The sequence below is a fragment of the Telmatherina bonti genome (genome assembly GCF_933228915.1).
Source record: "Telmatherina bonti genome assembly, chromosome: 9".
Lineage (NCBI taxonomy): Eukaryota > Metazoa > Chordata > Actinopteri > Atheriniformes > Telmatherinidae > Telmatherina > Telmatherina bonti.
This window is the reverse complement of record NC_136627.1, coordinates 1,274,958-1,292,741: the sequence shown is the minus strand read 5'-3', so window position 1 is coordinate 1,292,741 and position 17,784 is coordinate 1,274,958. Positions and strand designations below refer to the sequence as shown.

At 47.0% G+C, this 17,784-nt stretch overlaps 1 protein-coding gene across 1 annotated transcript in view; it reads right to left on the bottom strand.

The window, feature by feature from the left end:
* The window catches only part of nf1a (neurofibromin 1a), a 177,398-nt gene that overhangs the window by 128,606 nt on the left and 31,008 nt on the right, over positions 1-17,784 (bottom strand). Inside the window, 13 exon segments of the mRNA XM_079246402.1 lie at positions 164-243; positions 2,203-2,316; positions 2,482-2,619; positions 2,787-2,918; positions 2,996-3,070; positions 3,162-3,290; positions 8,568-8,741; positions 8,834-8,991; positions 11,507-11,582; positions 11,664-11,731; positions 12,763-12,869; positions 16,491-16,681; positions 16,995-17,078. Of these exon segments, the coding sequence (XP_079102528.1) occupies positions 164-243; positions 2,203-2,316; positions 2,482-2,619; positions 2,787-2,918; positions 2,996-3,070; positions 3,162-3,290; positions 8,568-8,741; positions 8,834-8,991; positions 11,507-11,582; positions 11,664-11,731; positions 12,763-12,869; positions 16,491-16,681; positions 16,995-17,078 (1,526 nt within the window).

Genomic DNA, 17,784 nt, shown 5'->3' with positions numbered 1-17,784 from the left:
TTCCTCTTCTTCACAGCCTCGTCGCCTCCCGTATCGACAACTGCAACTCTCTTCTATGAAAAAATAACACAATGTACGGACAGACAGATGGAAGGATGGATGGACGGACGGATGGATGGATGGATTGCCAGTGACTCAGAGATCCTAATGTGATCATGAGTACCTGATGTCCCAGAACGTCTCTATGGGGGCATCCGGGTTCCACAGCTCTATGGTCTCTGGCTGGTGCAGCACTAACAGAGCCTGCAAAGCAAAAGGACACGGAGCGGGACAGGTAGAGGGAAGGAAAAGGGCGTGGAGCGGGACAGGTAGAGGGAAGGAAAAGGGCGTGGAGCGGGACAGGTAGAGGGAAGGAAAAGGGCGTGGAGCGGGACAGGTAGAGGGAAGGAAAAGGGCGTGGAGCGGGACAGGTAGAGGGAAGGAAAAGGGCGTGGAGCGGGACAGGTAGAGGGAAGGAAAAGGGCGTGGAGCGGGACAGGTAGAGGGAAGGAAAAGGGCGTGGAGCGGGACAGGTAGAGGGAAGGAAAAGGGCGTGGAGCGGGACAGGTAGAGGGAAGGAAAAGGACGTGGAGCGGGACAGGTAGAGGGAAGGAAAAGGGCGTGGAGCGGGACAGGTAGAGGGAAGGAAAAGGGCGTGGAGCGGGACAGGTAGAGGGAAGGAAAAGGGCGTGGAGCGGGACAGGTAGAGGGAAGGAAAAGGGCGTGGAGCGGGACAGGTAGAGGGAAGGAAAAGGGCGTGGAGCGGGACAGGTAGAGGGAAGAAAAAGGGCGTGGAGCGGGACACATAGAAAAGGTTTTATAGTAAGGAAGGAAAAGAAAAGCTTTCATTAAAAACCCAACATTTAGCACAAAAGCAGCAGTGCTTTATGTGTTGATAGAAACATCGTCCTGCTTTGGGATCTCCGTCTCTCCAGACAAGCTTCTGACAGACGAGCCAGTCCTCAGTTTCTCTCATCACAAAGCTCTCTTTCAGAATAAACCACAGCTTCCAGTGGTTCTGACTTTCCTGTACGCGTTTAATCCCATCGAGGCTTAAAATCCCTTCTCCCTGGCAGGTTTCCAAAATGACCTGCAACAAGGTTTAAAGTCGGGACTTCTTCTGTTTCATGTGAGTCTCAAAACTTTTAGGAAATTAGCACAAAGTTTTTCTGTTTTTTCACGTCTCAGTGCATCTGGCTTGAGCTTTGTACCTCTATGGAGTTTCCTAGAGACAAGAGAGACCTGGGAAACAAGCCCAGTCCCGGACGTTTGGTAAATCATTACATAAAAACACAAACGCAAACCATTTTAATCTAAACTTAATTGGATCCACCACAAAATCAAGACATTTAATCTTCAATCTCAAACTTTTTTCAAATATTCCCTCATTTTGAATTAGATGGCAACGACAGGTTCCAGTAAAGCTGGAACTGGGTCATTATTTACCACTGCATTACTTCACCTGTCCCGTCAACAACCCTCAATGAGCGTACGGGAACTGAAGACACTACCGTCCCAGCTTGTCGGGGAATCCCTTCCCCGTCCCGCTTCATGCTACTCAACAGTCCGCCATCTCTGTTGTGGTATTTTGTGCTTCATACTGCAGGTTTTCAGGGGAGACAGGTCTGGACTACTGGCAGGCCGGCCTGGTCATGAACATTAACTGGCACTTGTAGAGACAAACTTTGTTAACTGACCATGGTTTGCTGAAGTCTTCCTGAGCCCACCTGGCCACATCTACTACACAATTATGTCAGCTTTGGCTGGAGGGATCAAAGGTCATGGCCATGTTGGTGTACATATGAAACGTTCTCCAACTGTTGGACTATTGCTGCTGCAGCTGTTCACAAAGTGTTGAACCCATCCTGGCTTGTGAAAGGCCGAACCTTCCACTGAGGATCCTATTAGACCCAATCCCAGCACTCACCTGTTTCCACTGAACCTGTTCACCTGTGGAATGATCCAAACAGGTGATTTTTAGGCATCGCTCCACCTTCCCAGTCTTCGGTTGCCCCAGTGCTGCATTCAATTCAAAATGAGGGAATATTTGGAAAAACCAAAGTTTATCAGCCTGAACTTTAAATATCTTGTGTTTGTTATGGATTCACTTGAAAAGACGTAGGAAAGGATTGGCAAACTATTGTATTTTCTTTGTATTAAAACCCTTCTCGCTGCTCTTCCAATCCAGTGTGCTGAATAAAATCCGCATGTAGCGTTTCTGACCTCCATGGCTTCTTGTGAGAGCTGAGTGGTGCTATTCAGCGGCACCAGCTGCACCAGGCCCGTTACGAGCTCCGCTGTGCTGCTCTGCATCTCTGGAGGTTGCTTCACAGGATTCTACAAAGCAACCACAGTTCAGGTTAAGAGCTCTTTTCTTATTTCTGCCATGAAAAGAAACTCCCAGCACCATCAAAATCCAAACTGGTTGGGACCAAAGAGATCACATCTCGCCAGTTCTTGTGAATGACCCGTCCCAACCTTGGTCTTTGAAAGTGGACTTACATGCAACATAAGTTTGGGGTCAGCATGGATGAGTTTGACCAGGGCGAGGAGGAGGCACTTGTAACTTCGAGTGTCGAGGTCTGTGGCTTTTTCTTTAAACTTAAGGCTGGTGGTCTTCTTCCCGATGAACGTCAGACTCTGCAGGAGGACACCAAACACAGCACTTGTTGGGTTCACTGTTTTCAAGCTGCATCGCCACGTGACTAAATTAAAATGATTCATTATTTACTCAGAAGCAGAAGCTGACTGATGAATGCCTGAATACAGCACTGATTCTGTCAGAAACGTTCTAGGTGTGAGCTCACCGGTGTCATGCGTAGAGGAGCGTGAGTGCCGGTGCCTTGAATCACCCGGTTGATGGTGTCTGAGAACATAAAGCGGAGCTCTCCAGAATAACAGTACACCGCGTCGATCTTCGGCCACCAGTCGAGATGGGACTGAGAAAGGAAACTCAAGATGAGACAGAACAGCGTTGAAATGTTCTGTTGCAAACGATGCACAAAGATGCACTTACGTTGGTGATAATTCTGTGCAAAGAGTTGACCAGGACGAAGTGGAAGGTGGAGGGGGAGGAGGCGGCCAAACAGACCTGCAGGGGAAAGTGATTTAGAAATGCTGTCGACCAGCTCGAACTGAAGTTAATGTACGTCAGACACAAAACAGACTTCCTGCCCGTCTACCTTAAAGTGCTGGTTGTTGTGAGGATTGATGCGGAAGCAGGAGACGAAGCAGTCCGTCATGAGCTCCACGTCGGCGTTCTGGCTGCCGGTGCCCCTCCAGAAGGGTTTGGCTGGATTGAACAGCAGCGCCTGGTGGAACAGAAAGAAACGGACACGACAATACCAGTTTAAACTTTAATCTGCCTTAATTCAGAGCAGAAAGAATGCCACTAATAATTACTGTATTAAGCGCTGTAAACAGAAGCCTGCAGTGCAGCCTGGACTAATGTCAGCTCACTCAGTATCTGCCCTGCATCCCATCTTTTCTCTGAGATCTCTCTATTCAGTAAAAGTCAGTCAAATGTTGCCTCTTGTTTTATCCCTTTCTCTTGTTCGTTTCTTCTCTTCCTCTGACAATGTCCTCTTCTGCTCAGTGTGTCTATATTCATTTGACAGCATATCAAGTATAAAGCCAAAGGCAGCTGTAAGATGATGCTGCGATTTCTCAGCCTTGGGATGCTGCAGGACAACAGCAGCTCTGGGAGTGTTCATAATAAAGGTCACTGAGACACCAAAATGAACGAGAAAATTTGCTATTATGACATAACAGCAAGTGTAAATGCGATAATGTGTAATTACTAATGTGTAATGCAAAAAAGCTGAAGATGTTACTGAATTTAGTGGCACTGCGGATCACTGGTTTTGATCTTCGGCTGGGGGGAGGCTTGAACCGTGGCCTTTCTGTGTGGAGTCTGCATGTTCTCCCCTTTTATTAGTTCTCTCCTGGTACTCATGGTTACTGGTACAATGGTTACTCTAAATTGCCCATAGGTGTGAGCGTGAGTGGTTGTTTGTCTCTGTGTGGTGCTGTGATGGACTGGCGAGCTGTCCAGGGTGTACCCCGCCTCTCGCCCAACGGTTGCTGGGATAACCTTTGAACAGATTAAGCAGTTCAGATAAGAATGAATAAATTAATCATGAAAATTGCAGAGACAGAGAGGAATTCTTTCTTGAAGAATAAAATGTGGAAGGAGGTGATAAGTTCAGGAGAATGTCAATTGTTGGATTTGAACCTACAACATCTAGCACAAATACAGAGGCTACCATATATTTTGGACTTGTTCAAAGATTGTACCTTTTTGGCAGGAGATTCATAGATGCTTGCAAAATATTTTTCAAACAAATGTGCCCTTTGATTTCTCACATATATACTTGGGTCTAGATTTTCCAGATTTTACTACAGCTGCTGACAGATATCTGTTTTGAATTCTCTTGTCCACTAGGAAAACCTTGGCAAGAAAATGAATGCACACTGGTACACCAAAGACTGATGACTGTTATGATACTATATATCAAGTATATGTGATGGAGAGAATTACAATGTCTTTAAGACTAGAGAAGGACAAATTTGTCAATTTCTGGTCTAAGTGGACCCAGTATATTAAAACAGTAAGATCTGATTTGGTTTAAGCGCTGGCTGCCGGGAGAGTGGGCAACAGTATAGGGTATTAAGGGGTGCCTTAGGGTAAGGCAATCTTCATCTGTCCCTCTGTTATTTTATTTTCATAATAATAATTTATATAACAAAAAAAAAATTTATTTGTTGGCAGAGACAGTCACGTGTTTCTGTGTATTGAGACTCTGTGGTGATTACATTGCTACATTAATGTAATGTACTTTGCGTAAAGATTGTATGCCAGATTATCAAGAATATTGTACTGTTCTCTATATAACTTGTTTCAGTGTCCATAAAGAAAAAATTGGGGGGAAAAAGCCCATTCTCATAATCAGAAAGACAAAACTTTTCTATTGAGAGGAGGGTATTGAGGGTTCTGGCAGAATTATTGAAGAGTTTTGCTATTGTGATAAAAATGCCATTTTAGAACTTCCATCAGTGTGTAATCAGAAGGATTGCTAAAAAGGAAAGGTTGAACTAAACTGCGGTGAAGAAGCTAAAGATAGTTATAAATAGTGCAAAAGCACATATATCAGAATGAGCTGGAGAGTTTAATATTTGAATGGATGAAGTAGCACAATAGATGTAGAAGCTTGAAACCATGGTTTTCTGCCATTAGGAGAAGAAGCGCTGCTGTTTTACATTACGTAATACCAGGATTTAAACCTGTGACCTTCCAAGCCACAGTCCTTTCATTAAACCACTACACCACCAGAAGATTTAGAAGCATTGTGGCAGAAGCATTTTTCATTTTTAGGTGCTATTTATAGGTACTATTAAGAGGTACTGGGCTGACTTTCTTTTTAAAATAAATTCTTTATATTTTATTTTTTAAATTTTAAAACAGTCTTAGCTGATACTAACTATGCTGATTTAGTTACAAACAGACGTTGCTGGTTACACCACGCAGCTGAGAGCAATGCATGAAATCAAGTAATTTTCCTCAGTATGAATGGAAGCAGCTTCAATCAAAGTAAAGTTCTGCCATGAATTTATGCTAAATGTAAAAGCTTTCAAACAGCATAGGTCAGAGGTACATACAGGAGCATCTCTGTGTGTACATGGCTGTTGTGAGACACTACCAAAACATTACAAAACAAGAAGTTTTCAGTATTTATAGGGCTGCAATGTACTAGACACTGGAAACTGGTGCAGCCCTCTAACTCCTGTTGAAGCACTTTGCAGCTCATTATGCACAAACTGAATGGCTGTGTCCAATCACAAGACTGCATTAAATGTTTAACAAAAATCTGAATAACTGGAAGAAAAAAAGGAAAAGAAAGAAAGACCACAATCAAATATCTTCCAAATGAGCAGAGGAGTTTGACATTTGAATAAAGTGGCACAAAAGGTGTAGGAGGAGTGGCGTACCAAAGTTTTTCAGAAAAGAAAATGGAGACAGGACCACAATGTACCGGACTCTGAGAACTGGCGCAGATATCTGAAGCAACTAAAAAAGTTTGACTTTACAGTAGGTTTCACATGTAACCATACATGTGAAACCTACATGTGACCTACAAGTCAGTATTAAAACGTGTTTCGTTATTTTTATAATTTCACAGTCATTTAAAATTGCTTGCATAATTTCTCAAAAACCCCTTTCTCTCAAATTGCAACACTTTCATTTATTTTTCCAACAATGTCACATTTTAACACTGTCCTACTCAGGTATGTTTCATATTCTTTGAGAGTGCAACTCGCTGTCTGTTCGCACACAGGTGCAGGCAATTAATTGACAGAGGCAGTTAAAGACCTCTGAATAATCCTCATTGCAACAGAAGATATAACGTCAAATAGCATTATGTTCAATGCTAGACAACAACCTGGGCCTTGTACAGCACTATGTACTGCTGTCGCAGTGTACGTTGGTGAAGCATTCTGCAGCTCATTGTTAACAAAATGGACCAATGACTGAGTTGAATATCTGTTTTGCCCAATCACAAGACTGAATTGAACGCTTGACAAAAACCTGAAAAACTGGAACAGTTTTAAAAAAAAAAGCCGTAGCACATATCTCCTAAAATGAGGTTAAGAGTTTAATATTTGAATGGCTGAAGTGGCAAAATGACAAAATAGAGGTACTAAGTTGACTTAATGTGACAAGGTTGTCAAGGTTAATGTGAACAGAATCTGTGATACAGGGCAGCCTTGGCGGAGTCCAACCCTCACCGGAAACGAATCCGACTTACTACCGGACCAAGCTCTGACACCTGTCATACAGGGACCGGACAGCTCGTACAAGGGGGTCCGGTACCCCATACTCCCAGAGTACCCCCCACAGGAGCCCCCAGGGGACACGGTCGAAAGCCTTCTACAGGTCCACAAAGCACATGTAGACTGGTTGGGCAAACTCCCATGCCCCCTCCAGGACCCCAAAGAGGGTATAGAGCTGGTCCACTGCTCCGCGACCAGGACGAAAACCACACTGCTCCTCCTCAATCCGGGATTTGACTATCCGGCTGACCCTCCTCTCCAGGACCCCTGAATAGACCTTACCAGGGAGGCTGAGGAGTGTGATTCCCCTGTAATTGGAACACACCCTCCGGTCCCCCTTCTTAAAAAGGAGGACCACCACCAGAGTCTGCCAGTCCAGAGGCACTGTCCCCGATGTCCACGCGATGCTGCAGAGGTGTGTCAGCCAGGACAGCCCCACAGCATCCAGAGCCTTAAGGAACTCCGGGCGGATCTCATCCACCCCCGGGGCCTTGCCGCCAAGGAGCTTTTTGACCACCTCAGTGACTTCAGCCCCAGAGATAGGAGAGTCCACCCCTGAGTCCACCAGCTCTGCTTCCTCATGGGAAGACGTGTTGGTAGGATTGAGGAGGTCTTCGAAGTATTCCCTCCACCGACCCACAACGTCCCGAGTTGAGGTCAGCAGCTCCCCACCTCCACTGTACACAGTGTTGATGGAGCACTGCTTCCCCCTCCTGAGCCGCTGGATGGTGGACCAGAATCTCCTCGAAGCTGTCCGGAAGTCTTTCTCCATTTGCGCCGAACTTCCCATGCCCGAGTTTTTGCCTTGGCGACAGCCAAAGCCGCATGCCGCTTAGCCTGTCGGAACCCATCAGCTGCCTCCAGAGTCCCACAGGCCAAGAAGGCCCGATAGGATTCCTCCTTCTTCTTCTTCTCAGCCCCGGCTGGCCGCCTCAACAATAGAGGCACGGAACACAGCCCATTCGGACTCAATGTCCCCCGCCTCACTCGGGACATGGTTGAAGACCTGCTGCAGGTGGGAGTTGAAGCTCGCTCTGACGGGAGGAAATAGGGCTTCCATGTACCGGACACTGGAAACTGGTGCAGACCTCTAAACTCTGTTGAAGCCCTTTGCAGCTTATTATGCAAAAACTGACCAATGGCTGAGCTGAATTTTTTCAGTGTCCAATTTGCATTTGGTTTGAAGGGCTTTCAGCCAATCACATTTATTTTTTACAAAAGTCTAATATCTCAAAATCTAACCAGTAGGCCAACACCTCACACATCTTCATGTGTGGGAACAGACAAACAAGTACAAAAATGGACATTTAATGGCAGTCCCATAATGAACAAATCTGCAAGTCAACAATTGGATCACAAATTAGTCCCACCCCTTGGCAACAAGAAGTGTCTGAACCCATTAACCAGGAAGTACCTGTAACCAAGCCATGAAACCTGCAATCTTCGTTAAACTTGAGATGACTGATGACAGTCATGCTCTGAACTAAACAATTATTTTCATGGGGACAACAAAACGGACTCCTCGTTACAAACAACATCTCTGCGGCTCAAAGAGCAACATCAGCCCCGCTGTGTGGGACTGAGGAAGGAAACGGGTCAAGCCTTCATCTTGTAGCGGCGGCATGCCCATCGTCTGGGACACGATGGGCATGCCAGTTTTACCAGTTTACAGGACCGGCTGCTTTTGGCCTCGGATCACTGCTGATAAACGTGCTGCCACATGAGATGGGAAGTAGATTTTTATCAGACATTCGTACCTTCAGATCCATGACAATGGACTGGACCAGGAGGAAAATGGTTGAGTGGTCTTCCCAGTTGATGTAAGTTGAAGCTTTACAAAGCTTGACGCAGGCGATGGCGGCGCTCTCCATCAGCTGCTTGCTTCCACCCTGCCCTGCTAAAGCTTTCCGCAAGCTTTCCAGAAACAGTTTCTGCAGCGGGATAATGAAGAATGTGAAGGCTGAAGTCAGCACCGTCGTTTTTAATCCTTTCATTTAGCCCAGAGTCACACCCGGGTCCCCACCTTGTTGGCCTTGCTCTCCTCCACGCTGTCTTTAGAGATGGTGTGTGTGATCTCTGGACAGAGGATGAGGAGGATGATCTGCAGAGGCCACACGGCCGCCTTCCGCTTGGCGCTTTCTGCAAAGCTGTCCACCAGGTCAAATAACTTCTCTGCAGCTTCTGCATGGAGCAACAAACACACACTTTTACAAAGATGGTCGCCGACATGCAAAGCACCGTTTTTAACCAAGAGAAACACCTGCTGCTGTTCCTGCCTATACATTCTTTCATTTAGCCCCGAGTCACATCCGTGTCCCCTTCAGAAAACCATCCGACCCACTGTTTCTGATTTATTTTAGTTTCTGCTTTACAGTCTGCATTTCTGCATTTAGTGTGAAAATCTTACATATGAGTAGATTTAGCATCAAAGCTTTTAGACCCATGAACAACGTTGTTGATGTTGCACCTCAGACACATGACGCACCTGCCCGCAGAAAATCACACATGGCTTGGTTTCTGCCTTTGCTAAGTTTTCTTTGGTAAACAAACATGTTCACCTGAAGGTTTCTTCTTCCCCTCCTCCATGTGGGGATTCTCCCCTCGTCCTAACCCCCCCCAGTCCCTGCTCCCTACGTCGAGTTGGAGTGAAGGCAGTATTCATTTGATTAAACACAACCAACTACGGCGCTGGGGCTTAAATGTTGGTTGCCGAGTCCCCAATGAGTCCCCGACCGGACAGAGTCCCCAACGAGTCCCCGACCGGACAGAGTCCCCAACGAGTCCCCGACCGGACAGAGTCCCCAACGAGTCCCCGACCGGACAGAGTCCCCAACGAGTCCCCGACCGGACTGAGTCCCCAACGAGTCCCCGACCGGACAGAGTCCCCAACGAGTCCCCGACCGGACAGAGTCCCCAACGAGTCCCCGACCGGACAGAGTCCCCAACGAGTCCCCGACCGGACAGAGTCCCCAACGAGTCCCCGACCGGACAGAGTCCCCAACGAGTCCCCGACCGGACTGAGTCCCCAACGAGTCCCCGACCGGACAGAGTCCCCAACCGGATCGAGTCCCCAACGAGTCCCCGACCGGATCGAGTCCCCAAACGAGTCCCCGACCGGACCGAGTCCCCAACGAGTCCCCGACCGGACCGAGTCCCCAACAAGTCCCCAACCAGACAGAGTCCCCGACCGGACCGAGTCCCCAACGAGTCCCCGACCGGACTGAGTCCCCAACGAGTCCCCGACCGGACTGAGTCCCTAACGAGTCCCCGACCAGACTGAGTCCCTAACGAGTCCCCGACCAGACCGAGTCCCCAACAAGTCCCCGACCGGACCGAGTCCCCAACAAGTCCCCAACCAGACCGAGTCCCTGATCGGGCGGAGTCCCCAACGAGTCCCCGACCGGACCGAGTCCCCAACAAGTCCCCGACCGGACCGAGTCCCCAACAAGTCCCCAACCAGACCGAGTCCCTGATCGGGCGGAGTCCCCAACGAGTCCCCGACCGGACTGAGTCCCCAACGAGTCTCCAACCAGACAGAGTCCCCAACCGGACTGAGTCCCCGACTGGTCCGGGTCCCCAACCGGATTGAGTCCCCAACAAGTCCCCAACCAGACCGAGTCCCTGACCGGACCGAGTCCCCAACAAGTCCCCAACCAGACAGAGTCCCCGACCGGACCGAGTCCCCAACGAGTCCCCGACCGGACTGAGTCCCCAACGAGTCCCCGACCGGACTGAGTCCCTAACGAGTCCCCGACCAGACCGAGTCCCCAACAAGTCCCCGACCGGACCGAGTCCCCAACAAGTCCCCAACCAGACCGAGTCCCTGATCGGGCGGAGTCCCCAACGAGTCCCCGACCGGACTGAGTCCCCAACGAGTCTCCAACCAGACAGAGTCCCCAACCGGACTGAGTCCCCGACTGGTCCGGGTCCCCAACCGGATTGAGTCCCCAACAAGTCCCCAACCAGACCGAGTCCCCGACCGGACCGAGTCCCCAACAAGTCCCCAACCAGACAGAGTCCCCGACCGGACCGAGTCCCCAACAAGTCCCCAACCAGACAGAGTCCCCGACCGGACCGAGTCCCCGACTGGACAGAGTCCCTGACCGGACCGAGTCCCCAACGAGTCCCCGACCGGACCGAGTCCCCGACTGGACAGAGTCCCCGACCGGACAGAGTCCCCGACCGGACAGAGTCCCCGACCGGACAGAGTACCCAACGAGTTCCCGACCAGACTGAGTCCCCAACGAGTCCCCGACTGGACCGGGTCCCCAACAAGTCCCCGACCGGACTGAGTCCCCAACGAGTCCCCGACCGGACTGAGTCCCCAACGAGTCCCCGACCGGACCGAGTTCCCAATCCTCACTTAAAAGGAAAAGTCTGTCTCTCCACCAGTGGAGTCCTCCGGACCATGTGATCTTGAGATCCCTAACAGGACGGTGGAGAGGCTCTGAGAGATATGAAGGCGCCAGGCCATTTCAATGTTTAACAGTCAGAACTCTAAAGACTACTCTAGAAGAGATAGGCAGCCAGCGATCGCAGCAACGCCCCAGCATAAAGGGACTTTTAGCAGTCCAGTCTCCTACAGACTACCTGACCTGTCTAGTGACAAGATTTCTAGTAAAAGGGCTTATGAAAGACAAAGGAACATATTCTGAACCTCCAAAATGCAGAGCCGAGTGTTTGAGTCCATTCTTACCTGCCATGTCTGTCTGTGGTCGTTGGTACAACATGGTGAACTCATCTGGATAATTCTCCACCCAGTTCCAAAAGGCCTGCAGGCGGAGGAAAGACAACACCACATCAGCACGTGTTCTTTAAACAGCCACTACAACACGCCAACAGGCTGGAAGTACCTTCTCTAAGCTGTTGATGACTGCAAGCTGGGCGGGCTTCTTCAGGGCTCGAAACTTCAGCACTGTTTCTGAAAAGGACACAAACACATCAGCGTTACAGACCTGCCTTCAGTCACAATAGCTTCATTTGCTCTTCCACTGCCCCACACCCGTGCTAGCGTCAAACAAACAGGGCCATGTCTAGCTCCAAACTGGTGGTGGACGTCTGCGTCCACATTACTGGCAACGGTTCGGGAGAATTAAGGCGGTCAGCAAGGAAAGCCTCGGTCACAGGAAAGCCTCGCCGTTTGGTGGGATTTAAAGGCTTCAGACTGGGAACCCTGCAGCGGCAAGCTGCACACTGAAGCTAATTCCAGACAGATGATAATTACATCACTCTCCATCCAGTAACCCCCCTGATGAAGGGTTACCGTGGAAACAGCTTAGCTCTATTTATCTCTCATTTCCCAATCTTCAATGAATGATTATCTATCAGAAAGACGATAAAGCTATGTGCTTTGTAATTATGTATGACTGGCGGTTTCAGTCCCCGGCAGACCCGCTGCACCACCTCATCTTAGACGGGGAAGTTCAGGGTACTGGGGACAAACCGAGTATGACTTCTACAGCAGTGGAAGAATTAGAGGTGGTGTAACTGGAAGTTACTGGTAACAAGGAGTTGAGCTGATTTTTAGGAATCTTGATCCAATTTGATTTTCAACATTTTATTCTGTTTCTTCATGTTTTTTCATTTTGTTATTTTAATGTTGTAGACTTTGCTGATTTTAAAGTGCGTTATAAATAAAATTGCAGTATTTGCTTTTGGATGCTGAACATATTCTATGCATCCACATGTTTCTCAGTAGTCTTCTGTTGGGGGGGGGGGGGGGGGGGGGCAGCATTAAACCCATGGAAACCAATGGAGACATGTGCCTTCCTAACAGCTGAGAAGAATTTATTTGCAGTCAGGTGAATAAAACTGGAGCCCAGAAAAGCAGATAAATGTCGTAAAAGCAGGTGACTAATCAACACTAGCCACCTCCACAGCCAGTCGATGTGATAATCATGTCTCAGTGTGTTTACAGGCCTTTCTTGCAGCAGTCACACAGTAAACACACACCTAGTAGAAGCCTCTTGAGTTTGGAGCAGTCCACATTGATGTACTGCATCAGCTCGATGTCATGAACATCCACGTTGTCCTCTGAGCACACAGTCAGCTCCTGCAGCCTGCAGAGACAAACAAGCTTGGCATAGACACAAAGCAGGAAACCACTGCTGGATGTGCAAGATGCTCGGGCCCTCAGGCTGGAGACCATTGCAGCAGCGGATCAGTCCAGCCAGCAGGGCTCAGAGCGCTGTAGGAACAAATATCATTCACCAGCCATGTCTAGATTAAACTAACGGCAGCTTCTAATGGGAGGACATCCGTGTCCACAGATGAAGTTACCACGCAAAATATCATTTTAATAGAATGTGATTTGATGTTTGCCGATGTCTCAAATTCAGTCACAATTCAGTCTGATTTAGAAACCATTGATTGATATTAAACAAAATCATTTGTATCAGAATCATTAAGTTACACATAAAGGTAGGTTTACTCTGTCATCATTCTCTGTTGGGCAGCCATCTTGACCCGGGACCATAAGTTAGATGGGTATGCTCGGACTTTCCGAGTCCGATTACAGACTTGAGTGGCTCTTCCCTTTGTATTTCTGAACTGGAACTAGGAAAACCTTTCCAACAAGGAGCTAAGCGGATCTTTCTGACAGGAAACTAAGAAAACCTTTCCAATGGGGAACTAGGAAAACCTTTACGACAAGGAGCTAAGCGGATCTTTCTGACAGGAAACTAAGAAAACCTTTCCAATGGGGAACTAGGAAAACCTTTACGACAGGGAGCTAGAAAAACCTTTCTGACAGGAAACTAGGAAAACCTTGACAATCTTTCCGACAGGGAGTTAGGAAAACCTTTCCGAAAAGAAGCTGAGCGGATCTTTCTGACAGGAACCTAAGAAAACCTTTCCAACAAGGAACTAGGAAAACCTTTACTATAGGAAACTAGGAAAACCTTTCCAACAGGAAACCAGGAAAACCTTTACGACAGGGAGCTAGGACGATTTTTCCGACATGGAGCAAGGAGGATCTTTCTGAAGGGAAGCTAGGAAAACCTTTTTAGGAGGATCTTTCCGAAAGGGCACTAGGAAAACCTTTCTAGAAGGATTTTTCCTACAGGGAGCTAGGATAACCTTTTTTAGGAGGATCTTTTTTCTAGGAGGATCCAACAAGGAACTATGAAAACCTTCCCAACAGAGAGCTAGGACGATCTTTACAACAGGGAGCCAGGAAAACCTTTCCAGCAAGGAACTATGAAAACCTTCCCAACAGAGAGCTAGGACAATCTTTACAACATGGAGCCAGGAAAACCTTTCCCACAAGGAACTAGGAAAACATTCCCAACAGAGAGCTAGGATGATCTTTCCAACAGGAAGCCAGCAAAACCTTTTCGACAGGGAGCTAGGAGGAATTTTCCGACAAGGAACTACGAAAACCTTTCCAACAAGGAGTTAGGAAGATCTTTCCGACAGGGAACTACGAAAACCTTCCAAAAATGAGCTAGGAGGATCTTTCCGAAAAGGAGCTAGGAAAACTTTTCCGACAAGGAGCTAGGAGGATCATTCCAACATGGACTAAGAAAACTTTTCCAACAGGGAGTTAGGACAATCTTTCCGACAGGAAGATAGTAAAGCCTTTCCAACAAGGAGTTAGGAAGATCTTTCCGACAGGGAACTACGAAAACCTTCCAAAAATGAGCTAGGAGGATTTTTCCGACATGGAACTACGAAAACCTTTCCAGCAAAAAGCTAGGAGGATCATTCCGACAGGGAACTAAGAAAACCTTTCCAACAAGAAGTTAGGAAGATCTTTCTGACAGGGAACTACAAAAACCTTCCAAAAATGAGCTAGGAGGATCTTTCCGAAAAGGAGCTAGGAAAACTTTTCCGACAAGGAGCTAGGAGGATCTTTCAGAAAGGGAACTAGGAAAACCTTTACGGCAAGGAGTTAGGAGGATCTTTCCGACAGGGTAGTATGAAAACCTTTCCAACCAGGAGTTAGGAGGATCTTTCCGACAGGGAACTAGGAAAACCTTTCCAACAGGGTGTTAGGACAATCTTTCCAACAGGGAGCAAGGAAAACCTTTCCGACAAGGAACTAGTAAAACCTTTTCGACAGGGAAGCTAGAAGGATCTTTCCGACAGGGAGACAGGAAAACCTTCCAGACAAGGAGCGAGGAGGATCTTTCTGACAAGGAACTATGAAAACTTTTCCAACAAGGAACTAGGAGGATCTTTCAGACAGGGAGCTGGGAAAACCTTTCTGACAGGGAGCTAGGAGGATCTTTCCGACACGAAACTAGGAAAACCTTTCCAACAGGGAGCTAGGAGGATCTTTCTGACAAGGAACTAGGGCAACCGTTGAGACAAGGAGCTAGGAGGATCTTTCCAACAGGAAGATCAAAGGATCTTTCCGACAGGGAGCTAGGAAAACATTTCCGACAAGGGGCTAGGAGGATCTTTCCAACAGGGAGCTAGGAAAAAATTTCCGACAAGGGGCTAGGAGGATCTTTCCAACAGGGAGCTAGGAAAACATTTCCGAAAGGGAACCAGGAAAATCTATCTGACAGGGTACTAGGAAAACCTATCCGACAGGGAACCAGGAAAACCTTTCTGACGGGGAAATAGGATCGTTCCGACAAAGAATTTAGAAAACCTTTCTGACAGGGAAATAGGAAAACTTTTCCCATATTATTTTTTCTACCAGCGATTCATTGTAATCCGCGATCATTCTTCTCCCTTGGTTCTTGGAATGGACTTCAAGATACGTACCTAGCTAACCAACCATGTACTAACTAGAACTGTGATCACAGATGACAGCTCTCCCGGTCTTTGTGAACTTGACCTAGAGACATCCGACGTCGAATGTGGCACAGTTACACTCCAAGACGTTTCACTGACTGGCTTCATGACAAAGTAAAGGTGCTTGCTTGGACAGTATTAAAAAAAACTGAAATGTTAGGACTGATTGAGAACCAACATGACTGAACACATCATTGCTACTGATAATGCCAATCAAATTGATTTTACACTCTACCGCACATCACCTGTTAAAAACGCATTATACTGCATTTATATTGGAGTGTAATATTGGAATTTAGAAGACTAATGCAAGCATCAAGATAAGTTTTGCGAGAAGCAAGTGCTAATTACAAGGGTACACTGCAGGCTGAAAGCTCTGTGAAATCCCAATTTTTAGCTCAACTTGCATCTAAATGTGACCCGTCTCCAGAATGCTATGTGGACAGCTTGCGCTCTTGAAGTGACCCGGGTCTTTGGTTTTAATTGTCACAATGATCGGGTCGAAACCCTCTTACATGAAAACAGGTTTAATGTTTGCTAGAAAGAGACCGAAAAAAATATTTTTGTCGACAAAGATGGTCTCACTGACTTTACATAGTGCCACCTGTGGGCTGATAGGTGTGATTTTTTTTTTTGTCTGCCGAGCCTTCCAGGTCTGGTCCAAGCCTGGTAAATGCCATCGTTCATACTTGTACGGTTACAGTTATGGAAGAAAAATGAGAACAAATAATAAAAAAAACGATGTACTGCTGGAACCACAACGCTCTGTACAAGGACCCTGCTGGCTTGTTTTTTTATTCAATAAAAAAAAATATGAATATCAAAGAAACACAAAATTAAATTAATTGAATAATTCGAGTCATGAAAATTTCTCTCCTACTTGTGTTAAATAAAGGTTGAAATAAATTCTAATATCACACTGAAGACACACTCACCTGGTGGAGATACGGCTGAAGACGGCATTGAAGTTGTTGCAGCTCAGAGAGAAGAGGACGGCCGAGGCTGAAGCCCGCAGCTCAGCGGCGTGCTGGTGGCCCTCGCGGTACGTGTGGATGAAATGGCAGATCTCTGGCAGCAGCTGTTTGACCAGCATAGTCTCATCTAGGCGTAAGCAATCCTTAGATTGCTGATGGAAGGATAAAGAGGACGATGATCAGCATGTATTGCACGTTTTGATTCTCCATCCCTGTTATAAGACACCATCTCAACAAAAGTCAAGCTGTTCTGATCAGTTTCTTGTCACGAAACCCCCAGAAATCCAACCAGCATGTCGCTGAGTAGCATGACTGATCGTGGATCAGTACTTTAACAGAGCCTTGGATTTGCGCTGAATAACTAGCTTTTAATACAAAGTAGTATAGAAGGAGTGGGCGCAGAGACGTGCCGCCATTTGGATGCCGCACAGCTGTTGTTATAAAGAAAGGTTAAAGAGAGCTCACCCCAGCCAGGCACTTCTCCAGTGTGTCCAGGATGATGAGCTGGGAGAGGTAAAGATTCTTCTCAGAGGCCTCCCCAAATATCCGCTGCAAAGTAAGTCACAGTCAAACCATCACTAAGACAATTCAGCAACCCCACCCTTCACCTGAACTCCGCCATGCTGACCTACCGTTTAACCCTCAGATTTCAGCTGAATCTGCTGTCTCCAGACCACAAAGGACAGATAACTATGTCCTAAAATGCTGAGAACAGTTGAAACCGCTTTGGTTTACAATTCCTCCAACATTTTACACATTTTTTCTGATTGTTGTGAGCTGAGATGCCTGACTTTGACACACCTTTGAGAAAAAATTGCAATAAAAGTCGTGCTGGTTTTAGGTGCCTGTGGCCAAAATGCCAAGCCTCTCTGAAAAAGTAGAAAACAACTTCAGATTAGGGCTGGGCGATATGACCAAAACCTCATTTATAGATCGTTTAACAAAATATACTGCTCAAAAAACTAAAGGTAACACTAAAGTAACACGTTGTAGATCTGAATGAATGAAATATTTTTATTAAATACTTTGTTCTTTCCATAGCTGAATGTTCTGACAACAAAATCACACAAAAATTATCAATGAAAACCAAACATAACAACCCATGGAGGTCTGGATTTAGAGTTCTACTCCAAATGAAAGTGGAAAAACACACTACAGGCTGATCCAACTCTGATGTAATGTCCTTTAAACAAGTCAGAATGAGGCTCAGTAGTGTGTGTGGCCTCCGCGTGCCTGTATGACCTCCCTACAACAC